A 13506-nucleotide genomic window follows, 5' to 3' on the forward strand; every position below is an offset into this window, starting at 1 on the left:
GGGAAAATATTAGTACAATCCAGAAGTTGAATATGAACAGGTCCTTAGAAAAAGGACATGATATAGATAAGAAAAGAGAAAAATGAATGCAAATTGCTATAGGCTTTTGGAAACTCAGGGACAATGGTACAGAATGGGATTTGAGTTTAACATTATGTACTTGGAGAATAATTAAAAGGCAAATACACGTGAAACACAAAGCATCTATAGGCAAAAACAGTATAGAGAGGGAGAAAAGCTTATTTCTTTTTCACAGTTACTATTCCAAATTTTTTCTCTCATCTCAATACCCAAACTGCAACTCATCCACACACTTATGCATGATTTAATCCCCTAATTCACTGAGAAAAATTAGTACACACAATGAGTGTTCCTTCAATTTATGCCTTCTACACTGCTTAGAACACCACAGTTTTCATTACTTCTCTCTACTTCCCTACCTGCCTCAGGAGGAGAGGTACTCAATTCCTGGCTAAAATTGACTCCTCTCCTTAGGCCTTTCATCTTATCTAACCTATAATACATTCCAGAAATCCTTTTCTTTCCCATGCATCTTTAATCTCTTAGTCTCCACTTGTTCTTTCTCTATTCCTACAAAAATGTATTTTTTCCAATCATGAAAAAAAAAATCCTGCTTCTGGTTCTTCTACTCCATCCAACTGGCATTCCTCTTAATACCTATATAACCTTGGATGAGTAATTAACTTCTTCTGGCATCAATAAAATGAAAGAGTTGAACTATAACAAACTTAATTAGAAATCGACCCCTACAATGCATATTGACTTAGAAAACAACAAACTTATATCATCTATGTTTTCATGTATTCTTATTTATTTTGCTAAACATTTCTCACTTACATTTTATTCTGATTCAACCTGCACTCAGAAGTTTTATAGCCATGAGTTTCACACCTGGGACTAAATGATTTCTGAGCTCCAAATATAAAATCTTGTGAATCTATATTTTACTTTTTTTCCCAAAGACAATTAAAAAAAATTGAACCTATACTTTCTTATCATAAACTTTCTCTACAAGTTCTTGAAACCTCAATGGTCACTGCTATTAATTTTGAAGCTACTATCTCAAAGATTACCAATGAGCCAATAATTTATCCAATTTAAAGGATTTTTCTCAGTCTTCATGCTCTTTAACTTCTGAATCATCTTATATTGTTGACTCCCTTTTCTTGGTTTCTCATTCTTCATCTTATTACAGATTGTATCACTGCGTATTCCATTGTGTTTTAATTTTTGATTTATTAAAATCCCATGTGCTTCACATGTTTCAATTATACAAACTAATAAATCTATTCTAATTCCATTTAGTTGAACACACATTTATTGAATTATGTGGAAGGAGTATGTGGAAGGAGTATGACTGTATACTGGATAGTGTCAAATCATGAAGACCTGGGTTCAAGTAAGTTTTGTCTTTAACAAATGCTGTATGAAAGGGCCAAGAGACCTCAGTCTTGTTCATGCTACACTTTAAGTAGATAAATTATAAAAGAATGGTTGATTTATATTGGTAAAGGGAGTTTCAACACCAGAGTTGCTTACATCAATAAAATCATAGATCCATCTCCATAAATTAATTAAATTCCCTTCCCCTGCACTGCAAAGTACAGACATTATAGATATATATAAAACAAACAAAAAAAATGAAATACTCTTTTCTCTCAAGGAGCTTACATAGAGTAGATATTATGCAACATTAGGTGTGTTACATTAAATTCAGAATTAAATAGGCCAAGTATCAATTTTTATTACTTCAAAACACTGAAAAAGGTAATAAAGGAAAGATATTTGAGCATGTCTTAAACTAAGTAATAAGATAAATTCAGATTGGTTTAGTGATGTGTTTTATAGAGTAGCAAGGCATATAATATGATCAATAATACTTTATTTCCTAAGAAATGAATTCCTTAAAAGATAAAAAGAGGAAAAGTCCTTTCTCACTTTCCTAGATTCTCCCCTATCACCATCATATCACACATATTCAAATTATTCACTTGTCTTCATGTTTGATTAAACACTGATAAACAATATATATTTTATTTTCTTGCATAGCAACCAACACAATACCATCAAAAACAAGCAAATTATTTTTAAGGTATAAGTGATCAAGTAATATTGTTTGAACCAACAAATAGAATTAATATTAGAATACAATGAAACTTGTTACCCAACTCCTGCTTAAAGGTGATGGATTCAGGATATAGAATGAGGCATAAATCTTTTGGACATGGTCAATTTGGTCATTTGTTTTGCTTAGTTGTGCTTATTTGTTACAAGGATTTTGTTTTTCTTTTTCCCAGTGGACACAAGGGAGCCTGGAGGAAGAGAAAATAGACTTTGATCATTGAAAAAAACTTTAATGAGAGGTTAATGAGAATCAATGAATCTTAGAGTTAAGAGGAACCTCAAAGGCTATCTAATATAAGCCAGATATGGCCCCCGAATTCCTCCTTGCTATAACATATACCAGAAGTAATTCAACTTTCCCCTTAATATTGAGGGGGTCCCCACAAACTCTTGAAATGGCTTATTTCACTTCCTAAATGTTACATTGCTTGGGGGTGGAGCTCATTTGTAAGTTTTATTCTTTCCTGGTTAGTTGGAGAGTATAATCAATTCATCTCCAAGAGATTATGAGGAAAAAAGATCCTCTCACATCAAAACATGAGAAGCAACAAGTTAGGGTTGGCCTCTGCCAAAGAACACATTAAAAAAGAACTAGAAGATAATCACAAATTCAGGTAGTCAGAGATCAAGAATTCAGACAAGAGGGATCTAGAGTTTGGGAGACTGATAAAATCAATAAAAAACATTTTGCAGAGTTGGCAAAAAAAAATGCAAAATTGGTGAACTATGATAGTGACAGTTTCTGTCTGTGTCTCTGTGTCTCTGTGTCTCTATCTCCCTATCTTTGTCTGATTATTTCTCTCTCTCTCTTTCTCTCTCTCTCTCTCTCTCTCTCTCTCTCTCTCACTCTCGCTCTCACTCTCGCTCTCACTCTTGCTCTCGCTCTCTCCTAATAAGTGCACAGATGATGAAGATAACACTCTATAAGTAAATCCTATTAAAATGCAACAGAGATGCTAGGATTACATTCCAAATCATTAAAATGAAAACTCTGATTTTTGAAACTGTTCTAAAAAAAGGTCACATTTCAAATCATAAAGTTAAACTTAAATATTCTTTGAAATATAAAATGATCAAGTTCCATATTTCTTTATGTAAGACTTAAGGATACCTTAAAAAATCTTTAGCTTACACATGCTTATATTGTTATAATAATCTTATATTATTGCTGAAACAGTTAAAAAATCTAAAAAGTTCACTTGAATATAAAACCTCTTTTGCTAAAGTACAAGGTATACATAATGTTAAATTGATTTTTATTAAAAAAAAAAAAAAAAAAAAAAAAAAAGGCAACATAGGGATCTAGTTTGGGAGAAAGAGAATACCTGAAGTCAAGTGTTACCTCTTATATTAGTCCTATGATTCTGGGTAAGTCAATTAACCTTTCAGTATTCTGGGCAATTCTAAGACTGTAAGTTGCAAAGAAACTAATAGCCTACATTGGTGGTGAAAGTTTCCTTATCCAGTCTCTCCCCAGTTATTTATAACTAAATATCAAAAATGAAGACTACCAAAACACTCTATAATTATTATTATTATTTTGCAAAATGCTGGCATGTACTAGTATATTTAAATAGGCAGTCTTCCAAAATCATCTAAAATATCAAGAATTATCAAATAATTTTATCTATTTTGAAAACTGCACTCATTATGAAAACCTATGTTCCAATTAGCAACCCAATAAAACTCTATGTGTAAGTTCCTTGTAAACAATTGGAGATCTAGAAAATTAAAATAGAAACACCCACTAAATCGTAAAGCAGAACTACCAGTGGTTGCTAGATCGCAAGGGGGTTTCAAGTTGCTTTGTGTCTCTGTGCTAAGATAAAAGATACTCTGTTGGCATTTTCACTTGCCAAAATAGCCATTTGCAATTAAAAATTAAAATTGGCACTTTTTCTTTGCAAGCAATTATCTAAAGGCAGCTGGCTTTCTTCCTTGTTTACAAGTGCTCTTGTGTCATGACTTCATTCTATTTAGAAATTTGCTTTTCTTGAGTTTTGTATTATTGATAATTTCCCCAACATTATCAGCTCCTCATTTTTTAAAACACTTTTCAATATGTTCTAAGTCCAACAGAACACTCTTAAAATATACATCTAAGTAGAAACTGACCAAGTAGCTGATGTAATTATCTAATGTTGTTTCTTAGATAAATTTCTTATTTCTCAAATACATAAAGGACTTTGTCAAATTTATAAGAGTAAGGGTCATTCCTGAATGGTAAATAGTCAAACGATATAAACAGGCAGTTTTTTGATGAAATCAAAACTATATATCGTCTCTATACTCTAAATCTCTGTTGATTAGAGAAATGCAAATTAAAACAACTTTGAGATGTCATCTTGAACGTATCAGGTTGGCTAAAATGATAGAAGGGAAAGCAACAGATGTTGGAGAGAATATGGAAAAATTGGGACACTGATTCACTGTTGACAGAACTGTGAACTACAGTCATTTTGGAGAGCAATCTGCAATTATGTTTAAAGAGTTATAAAACTATGTATTCCCTGATCATGCTATACAATTAAGACTGTTTCCCAAAGTGATTAGAGAAAAAGGAAAAGAACTTAAATGTTCTAAAATATAGTTGTGGGATGTAATTGTGATGAAACACTACTGTGTTACAAGAAATGATGAACTGGTTGATTTTGGAAAAAACATGAAAAGATTTGCATGAGATGATGAAGAATAAAATGAGCAGAACCAAGAGGATGTTGCATATAGTAACAACAATATTGTTCTAAGAACAATTCTGAACATCTAAGTCATTTTGCGATCATACTCAAGCCAATCACAAAGGTTCTAGGAAAGAAGATCCTATCCACATCCTGAGAAAGGCATGATAAGTAGAAATATGTATTATTTGGTTTTATATATTTATGCATATGTGCATATTCATACATATATAGACACATTAATAATATATCTATATTAGTCTTTTATGGTAGACTTAACTAGAGTGGAGTGGGGAGGGAGGGAGAAAAAATAAAAAGTGCTCAGCAAAGGGCAAAAGAAAATTTAGAAGGAAGCACAGAAAAGTAGTATAACATTGAAAATAATGTCTAATATTTATTACATAGTTTGAAAAAGTAGATGATACATATATGGAAATGCTGTTTTCTGGGATGTTTTTGTGTTTTAGTTCAAAATGAATAAATAAAACAAAATATCACACATTACTAGATGCACAAAGTAAAATAAAAATCATTTTAAATCTAAAGGTGGTTAAATGATTTTTGGTAAGGGGACAGAATTAATAAAATGCAAATAACAAATCTAGCACTTAGGCATATAGTAGGTTACAGAAAATAAAATTAATAAATGTTCAAAGGAGCAAATGATTTCAAATGACATTACTAATAACAAATTTAGTTAGTAATTAAGCATACTCTACAGAGAAAGCACCAAACTACAGCTTTATCAAACATACAACTCTAGTACCTTACTTTTGGGATATATGAGAGAAACTGGGAGATCAGAGATAATCCAGATTATATCACATATCATCATGCTTATGTATCGGTTTATACTTTCTTTCTCACACTCATGTACATATACATGATATATGTATACATATACTCATATACATATATGTGATCTATGTATACATTTATATATTTCTCATTTTACCCCTCTTATAGGTGTTAGTAGGCCAAGTTGGGTAGAAACACTTCAGAATTTGGAATCATTTCTGGGATTGACTATTGGAGTAAATATTTAACTACTTGTTTAACTGAGTACAAGTGAGTTTTATAGTATTTCATCTGTACATTTGGAACAATAATCCAGGGAAGGGAATAAACATTTATATAACCCTTACTACATGCTAGGCATTGTGCTAAGTGCTTTACAAATATTATCTCATTCAATCCCCACAACAATCCTGTGAAGTAGATACTATTATCTTTATTTTATAGTTGAGAAAACTGAGGCAAATAGAGATTAAGTGATTTACCCAGAGTTATACATCTAGTAAGTGTCTGAGGCTGAATGTTTACTCAGATCTTCCTGACTCTAGGCCTGCTGTTCTAATCACTGCATTACTTAGCTGAATAATAAAGTAGTTGCAATAAGTAAGTGTTCCAAAAATGAGATTTTTGACATCATTATGTGTTATTAATCTCACTTCTCAGAAGAGGAAACAAAGATAATAAGGTACTAGCTCAAGCTGACAAATCAAATTAATAATAGATTCGAATCTGAGTGTCCTGTTTCTTAGCCCTATTCTTTTTCCCCTTTAAAGAAGTAAAGAATCTCTGCCTTCATTCTAAAAATCTTTGAAACTCTCTAAAACCACTCTATGCATATTGATTTTAGAAAATACAGAACTCACTGAGACAATTTCCTATCTGTAGTTTATAATCAGGTTGGTTTTCTCCAAAGCATTGGTCATAGAATCAGAATCTAATTGTTCAGGTTAAGATACAATAACAGAGTTTTGATACAGTAACAAGTGGTGATTTAGATGTCTGCAACATTTTTTCTCCCTTGAAATTATTAAAACACACACACAAATTTATATGTGGATCTCTTTCATGCTTTCTTTTGCTAAAAACATTCTTCTTAAAGAGAGACATGTTTTAAAAGGCAAAAAAAAAAAAAATAAAGAAAAAGAAAAAGAAAAAAGAAGACAAAAAAAGAGAGAAGAAAAGAAAAAAAGAGAGGGAGAGAAAATCATTCAGAAAAATATAAATCTTCCCATTTGTACTACTCACCTAAAAGACAGAGATCCAAAGACAGACATACCTGCTTTTTAAAATGCCAAGTTAAACAGCTATTTAATAAAACAAACAAACAAATGAACAAAAAAGAGTATGTAACAGTGATAAGAGAGCTGGTCTCAGCCCAAGAAAACTTGGGTTCTTCTGTCCTTATACATGCCGTCTGTATGACCATGAACAATTCACAACTTCTCAGTTCTCTGTGGTTAAAAAACTAAAACTATTGGTATCCCAGAAGGTACCAGCCTACATTGATAGAGGGAGTTTCCTGATCCAAGAAGTTCGCTGTGCAATTGATATTACCAGTCCAATTTCTATTCCTATCCCTTACCAAGTTAAAAAGAAAAAACAAGTAATCATCCTTAGTGGCACCTAATAAACATTAAAAAGAAAGAAAGAAAGAAAGAAAGAAAGAAAGAAAGAAAGAAAGAAAGAAAGAAAGAAAGAAAGAAAGAAAGAAAGAAAGAAAGAAAGAAAGAAAGAAAGAAAGAAAAACACTATATATATATTAATGTTTCCTCCACTCAATCCCATTACTATTTTATCTACCCAGTAATCATTCTCCATCATCCTCATTTCTCCAAGAGTATGTACCAGAGGAAAAGAAATAGGGAGTCTTAAATTCTCTAGCAGTCCTAGGCTTTAATATGTGTTAACAAAAACCTGTAGATGTTATTCTTATACCATCACAATGAATTAATAACTTCTACCTACTTAATAGAAATCTTTCTCTACATGAAGCATAACTTTAGACGTGTCTTCCTTATTTCTTGGCAGTGAAAATGTTGGTCTGCTAAGTAAATCTATCCCTAAAGTACTTCATTAATCACTGTACACTTGGTTCTTGGCAAAATAATGCTACAAAAAACTGTTATTAAAGTAGGATTTGGGAATTCCCAGGCTGGCAGGTCATGTTATTTAGTCACACTTTTCCAGAAATAATTTTCTTACAAAATCTTTCATTATCAATGAAATTATCAGAGGTCCTGTTCCCACTAACTATAAGTTGTTTTTTTTTTTTTTGAGATATCAGTTATTTTATAAGATATTTGAATTGCTAACTTGTAAAGACCAAGGTAAGATCTTTATTTAGGACCTATTGAAGTTTCATACAACTTTCTCAGAGAAGGGGAAGAGAAAGAGCAATCCCTCCCCCTGGACCTTCCCCTCTTTTTCCTTTTCTTTTTCTGTTCTTTCCTTTTCTTTTCCCTTTTGGTTAGTGTGGATCTAGCACCCCTTTCTAATTCCTTGGGAACTGCAGCCTGCTCATAAAATGAATATGGAAAACTTCACTTTAGTTATACTGATGTGTACAAAATTTTTTTCCCCATCTATCCATAGGTGGAAGATATCCATATGTTCATTCATAATGAATCTGTTTGTTTTTAAGAAAATTAATAAAACTATTTTGAAATAAAAGGGAATAAACAAAAATGTGGCTTCAAAAAGTTATTGTAATGGAGATGATATAATATAGGATGACACTTAGAAATACAATGGACACATTATAATCTTAGTAGGTACATTCTTCTCACATTTAATATTCAATTGAAATTCATTAATCTGTAAAAAATGTAATTTTTTAAATTAAGAAGCAACTATAGAATATTGAATGTATTCCTGTTACATATTTTACTAACATATACCAATGAATTTACTAGGAATTCTAATGCTACTATGTGTTTACCAACTTAGGTTGAACACCAAACCACAACTAATATGTCCATTATTTAGTGTAAAATATTTCTAGAAACACATGTGAATATACTGCAACTTAAACACCATTCATAATGATCACTTGCACTTTTTGTTTTAATGTGGTGTACCAGTCCTTTCCTTGTAAGATATAAAGAAAGACATGTGAATCTGAAGGAGGTAAGCTAAACAAGCCTGGGTCTAGTCCAGTTTTGGACTATAAAAACTGTCATACTCCAGAGTCCTGCAGAGTGCAGAGCTCCACCTGGTCAAACTCAGGAATCACATACTAATTCAGCTTCTTCTACCTTCTTGTTGGAAAAATGTTTCAAGCTAGTATGTCAATGCTTCAATAATAATGAGAGCTATATTTTCCTGGAAATATTTGGGAACCACTTTGATTAGACAGTACATGCAGAAATCCAGGCAAACAATCCTAAAAAAAAAAAAAAAAAAAGATTCAAGCGGACATAAGGCATGTATTGATAACTTTTTCTATAAGCATCTCTTTGTAAAACTGATTAAATTTTCACTTGGAGAGTGGGGAAGAGTCAGGAAAGGTGAGCTTTCGAAAACCGTAGTGAAATGGCCAGATACACAAAACTGAAGTAGAAAAAGGATTGAAGGGATGAATGGACCTTGTGGGGAAACAGTAGTAAACCAGTGAAAGGTTTTAAATGCCTAAGGGAAAAGTCAACATTTGCTTCTAATCATTTTCTCATTAAGCATTCACTGCTAGCTGGTGAGGGTTTTGCTTAAACACACACACTTTATATTGATTTAGAGCCAGGATGGTGCTGCTGGAAACTCAACTCCTGCCTGATCCCTTGCCCAAGCGTCTGAAGCAGCTCATGGTACTTCAGGAAGCATCTTATTAATATCAGATTTGGAGAAGACTGAGCCCCCCAGCGCAGGTCTCTTGCTATTATAAAACTTGCGAACATTCCACGTTCCAACACCACATCTATAACCAGCTCCAGAAGCTGGAACAATTTCTAGCTTTATTACTATTTTTCAGTATTAGGCAGCTTTCCCCACTGCTAACTTCTTTCTGCCAGTAACGGGCTGTCTATTCTAACACATTTTGTTGCCCTGTGGAGGTGATGAAATCGGCTTCCGGGCTAGCCGAAAGTCGAGCAGCTTGTCTCTCTCAAAATTCAGCTTTTCCTTATTGAGCCCTAATGATTATTCCCGAGGTTCCAAATCTTGCTTCCTACCTCTCCGACACCCCTTCTTTCTCCTCCACCAGCATCTAGACCATTCACTGCCCAGCAATCCTTCAAACGTTCCCTCCAACTAGTTTTGGTCACTGAACTTGGTTCTCTACCCTACTCAAGGGTTTTCGTTTTAGCACCACCAAATCCTCCTATCCCCGACTCACTACCTGCTTCTCACACATCCTGCCCAGCAAAAACAGAGGAGAGAAACACACATATACTGCCTGGCATAAGAACCGGACAAGTTCAGGAGTAGAGGAAAAACCTGGGGTCAGAGCGAGGGTGTGTGTGTATGTATGTGCGTGTGTGTAAAAGGTTGTGAGAAAAGCAGTTGCACGCCAGGGCGCCCGGTCCGGAGCTCCTGGATGGAGGCGCGGGCAGGGGGCGGGGGAGAGCGCGCTTCCCGGGGAGCGGTGCACATGGCCACATGCACTCCCGGAGCAGTAGTCTGCGCGGAGGAGGCACGACGCGGGTGCCACCCACAGCACGGCAGTGCACTGCACGGCTCCCCGCGCCCGCCGCCTGCTGGCAAGCGTAGCCCGAGGCGGCATGCCTCGGGGGGTACTCACACGAACGCGTGGTAGATGAACGCCCACCCTCGGGGTCTCTCCAGTACGTTGTACAGATAATTCTGCAGCCGCCGATACTTGACGTTCCTCCTGCAGCTCTGGCTACTGTTGTAAGCCAGCGGCTTCCCCAGCAGGCTCATTCGGGCTCCGTGCTTCGCCCGGCGGTTCTCCCTGAAGCCGCCACCGCCGCCGCCGCCGCCGCCGAGCGCGCCGGCGCTGGTGCCCAACAGCAGCAAGCCGTCTCCGCGGGCAGCCGAGTTCAGGAGCACGCGGCCCCGGCCCGCCTCCACATCCTTCATGCCCGTAGCCAGGCGCCCCCCGCCCGCTGCCGCGCTGCTCTTCAGCCAGAGCCCGGCGGAGCCGCCCTCATCTCCTCCCCCGTGGTTGCGGGGCATGGCATCACCACGGGCGCGGGGAGGGGGGCGCCAGCGGCGGGGAAAACGGTCTCATGCGAGCGGGACGGCGTGGATGGAGCCCCCGGTTGCCCGCCTGCCCGACCGCCGCGGCCTGGGGGCGGGGAAGCAGACAGCCAACAAGCCTCCTAGGGTCAGGGGGTGGGGAGGGAGGGCGAGCCAAGGAGGAAGAGGAAGAAAGTGGCAATCGCTCCCAGGTCTGGGGGGCCACACACGATCAATCTGGACCTGGTCTTTGTGTCTGTCACTTTGAGGGCTCTTGAGGAACTGGGTTTTTTTTCTTTTCTTTCATAATCCTGTCGCCTCCCCTAACTGCCTCCAGAGAGGGAGAGAAGAAACCCAGAGCTTCCGAAATGCAGGAACTGGTATTCACAGGCGAGCGGGCGAGTACACTTGGCCCCAATCACGTCCCCACCAGCTATCCTAGACTGGGTCTTGGGCCAAGTACTCGACTTTGGAGGCTGACCCCGTGCCTTTCCTTTCCTTTCGATTGATCTGGGTGGATGCTTCCAGGAGAGGCAGAGGCAGGAGGCTGATGGGGAAGGTCTTCTGCCTCTCTCAGCCGTTTTGTGCCTCAAGCGAGGGAACTAGGCAACTGTAAAGGTCCGTGTGCTCGACGTGCCTCTGCTGGCTACGCAGCTCAGCCGGGTATGTCCATCCTTAGGATAAGAGGTTTGAGCGTGAAAAGCCCTCCCTTGCCCTATCCCTGGCCAACCTACTCAGGTACTGAGCACAGACCTCGAGCGGATGGGTAGAAATAAAGGAAGGGCGGACGTGAGAAGGGCAGCTGTCCAAGTGTGGGGTTCCCCTTGAAGCTCATAGAGCTCGCCCTCCCCACCCTCCCGCCCCTAGTTATTTAGCTTTTCAAAAAGAGGATGCTATGCAAAACCAAGCGCTGTGCAAAGCGCGCACCCACCCGGCATCTCCCTAAATGTTGTTTCTCTAAACCCCAGAGTCGTCGTTACTTTGTAGATAAAAAGAAGACCACACAGCCGGGCAAGGGCAAGAAACTATCCATCCATCTCAGATTGGGCGGGGGAAGAAAACTCCAAAGCGGTCCCGTCGGAGATGAAGAACAGCCACCTCTGCCAGTGACAACGAAGATAAGGGCGCCTGGTCCCCAGAACCCAGGTTTTTCAAGTCAAGAAATTTCCATTTAAGTACCAGAAAGTCGTAAAGCCTGCCAAGTTGGTACTGGCGGCAGCAGCAGCCGAGACTCCTTGGGTTTAGGAGAAGGTTCTGGGAGATTTAGGAGAACACGCACTTTGTCTTCTCTGCAGATGAACCTCTAGCTTCTCGGATTCTCCCCCTCCCCCAGTCTGTGTATTGTTGCACTATTTATACATTGAGAAACATGTTGCAAGGAGGAATTTACTGGATCGCCCCGTACGCATCCACTTAGATTCCGAAATCCCTCCCCCACTCTTCAGGTTGCGTGGAGATCCTCCTTTTCTCGGCTCCCAGTCCTCCTCCGCCCTTCAGGTTCTGAAAGCAGCTTTGAAAACGAGTTAATCTATAGTCTTTCTCTAACACACACACTATCATCTACCTATCTATCTATCTATCTCTGTCTATCTATCTATCATCTCTATCTATCTATCTATCTATCATCTCTATACCATTACAAACAATATAGAAGCTGTGCCAAAGGAAAGCCTTCTTCCTCAGGCTTAGGAACTTCCTCTAACTGTAAGAAAAATGATCCCCAAGTGAAGCTGACAGAAGACTCTGGGTTCCAATGGAATGGAAAAGGAAAGGAAGAGTGGAGCAATCTTTAGCTCTAGAATATTTAAGTCTTTAAAAAAAAATAAAAGTGAGAGAAGCCTAAGGCATAACTCTGCACTTTCCCATCATCAATAGCATCAATATACATCATCAATAAGCATCAATATACACCCAGTGGGTCCATACCCATTCCAGTCATTCCTGCTTGTTCAGTGGGGTTTACCTCTTGTTTTATTTATTGTTGGGATTGTTGTGACAAAGCCCGAGTCAAGACTGACCCAGCACTGGACACTTTCATCTCCAGTCTAATTTCTCTCAACTCAGATTTTTTCCTCAGTCCTCTCTCCGCAGCCTTTCAGCCCCAGCCCCACAACACAGTCAGAGCAGCACATTTTGGGTAGCAGGGACGCCACGTGACTCTCCTCTGTACACCAGCACTCAGAGACACTCTTTCCTCTAACACACAGAACACCCACACGTTGAGGAGGTGCTCGGGAAACTGCCTAGTGCCCTGATATTGAAGGCAGATGTAGACGGAAGTGGAAGTAGAGGTGGGGGTAGGGGTGCACAATGCTTAGTATCCCAATGCCATAGAGCAGAAACATTTTCCTATCTTTAGACCCCGTTTCAGAATTTGTATAGGAAACTTGGGGTCGATATATCAGAAACTTAAAATGACAAATCCTGTGAGTTTGTTCTTTTCTGCACTGAACTATAAATAAATAAAACACTTCCTCTTAACACTAAATCGTTCACATCAGAGAGTGAAGAACTCAGCCATCTTCTAGGCCTTGCATTGAGACCCCCACTTGTAGGAAACCTCACTGAACATTGAGACCTTGACAAGGACACCTGTTTCCTGTCAAGTAAAGCTACTGATTAATTCAGCGCACTGAGGAGTTCTCAGTAGTTTCATAATCTACTTCATCGAACTTTAAAAAAAAATTCATAATCTACTAAAATTTTGGCATATATTTAATATTTCCCTCCTTTGGAAAAAACCCCACAAAACTTTAAT

At 38.1% G+C, this 13506-nt stretch overlaps 1 protein-coding gene across 3 annotated transcripts in view; it reads right to left on the reverse strand.

Moving 5' to 3' along the window:
- KCNQ5 (potassium voltage-gated channel subfamily Q member 5) overlaps nucleotides 1-12078 on the reverse strand; it is a 622012-nt gene extending 609934 nt beyond the window's left edge. For all 3 annotated transcript variants that reach the window (XM_031964627.1, XM_031964626.1, XM_031964625.1), the window contains exon 1: nucleotides 10351-12078. In XM_031964627.1, the coding sequence (XP_031820487.1) occupies nucleotides 10351-10745 (395 nt within the window). In that variant the 5' untranslated portion in view covers nucleotides 10746-12078. The remainder of the gene's footprint in view (nucleotides 1-10350) is intronic.
- Between the last annotated feature and the right edge of the window lie 1428 nt (nucleotides 12079-13506).

Source organism: Sarcophilus harrisii, chromosome 4, assembly GCF_902635505.1.
Source record: "Sarcophilus harrisii chromosome 4, mSarHar1.11, whole genome shotgun sequence".
NCBI lineage: Eukaryota > Metazoa > Chordata > Mammalia > Dasyuromorphia > Dasyuridae > Sarcophilus > Sarcophilus harrisii.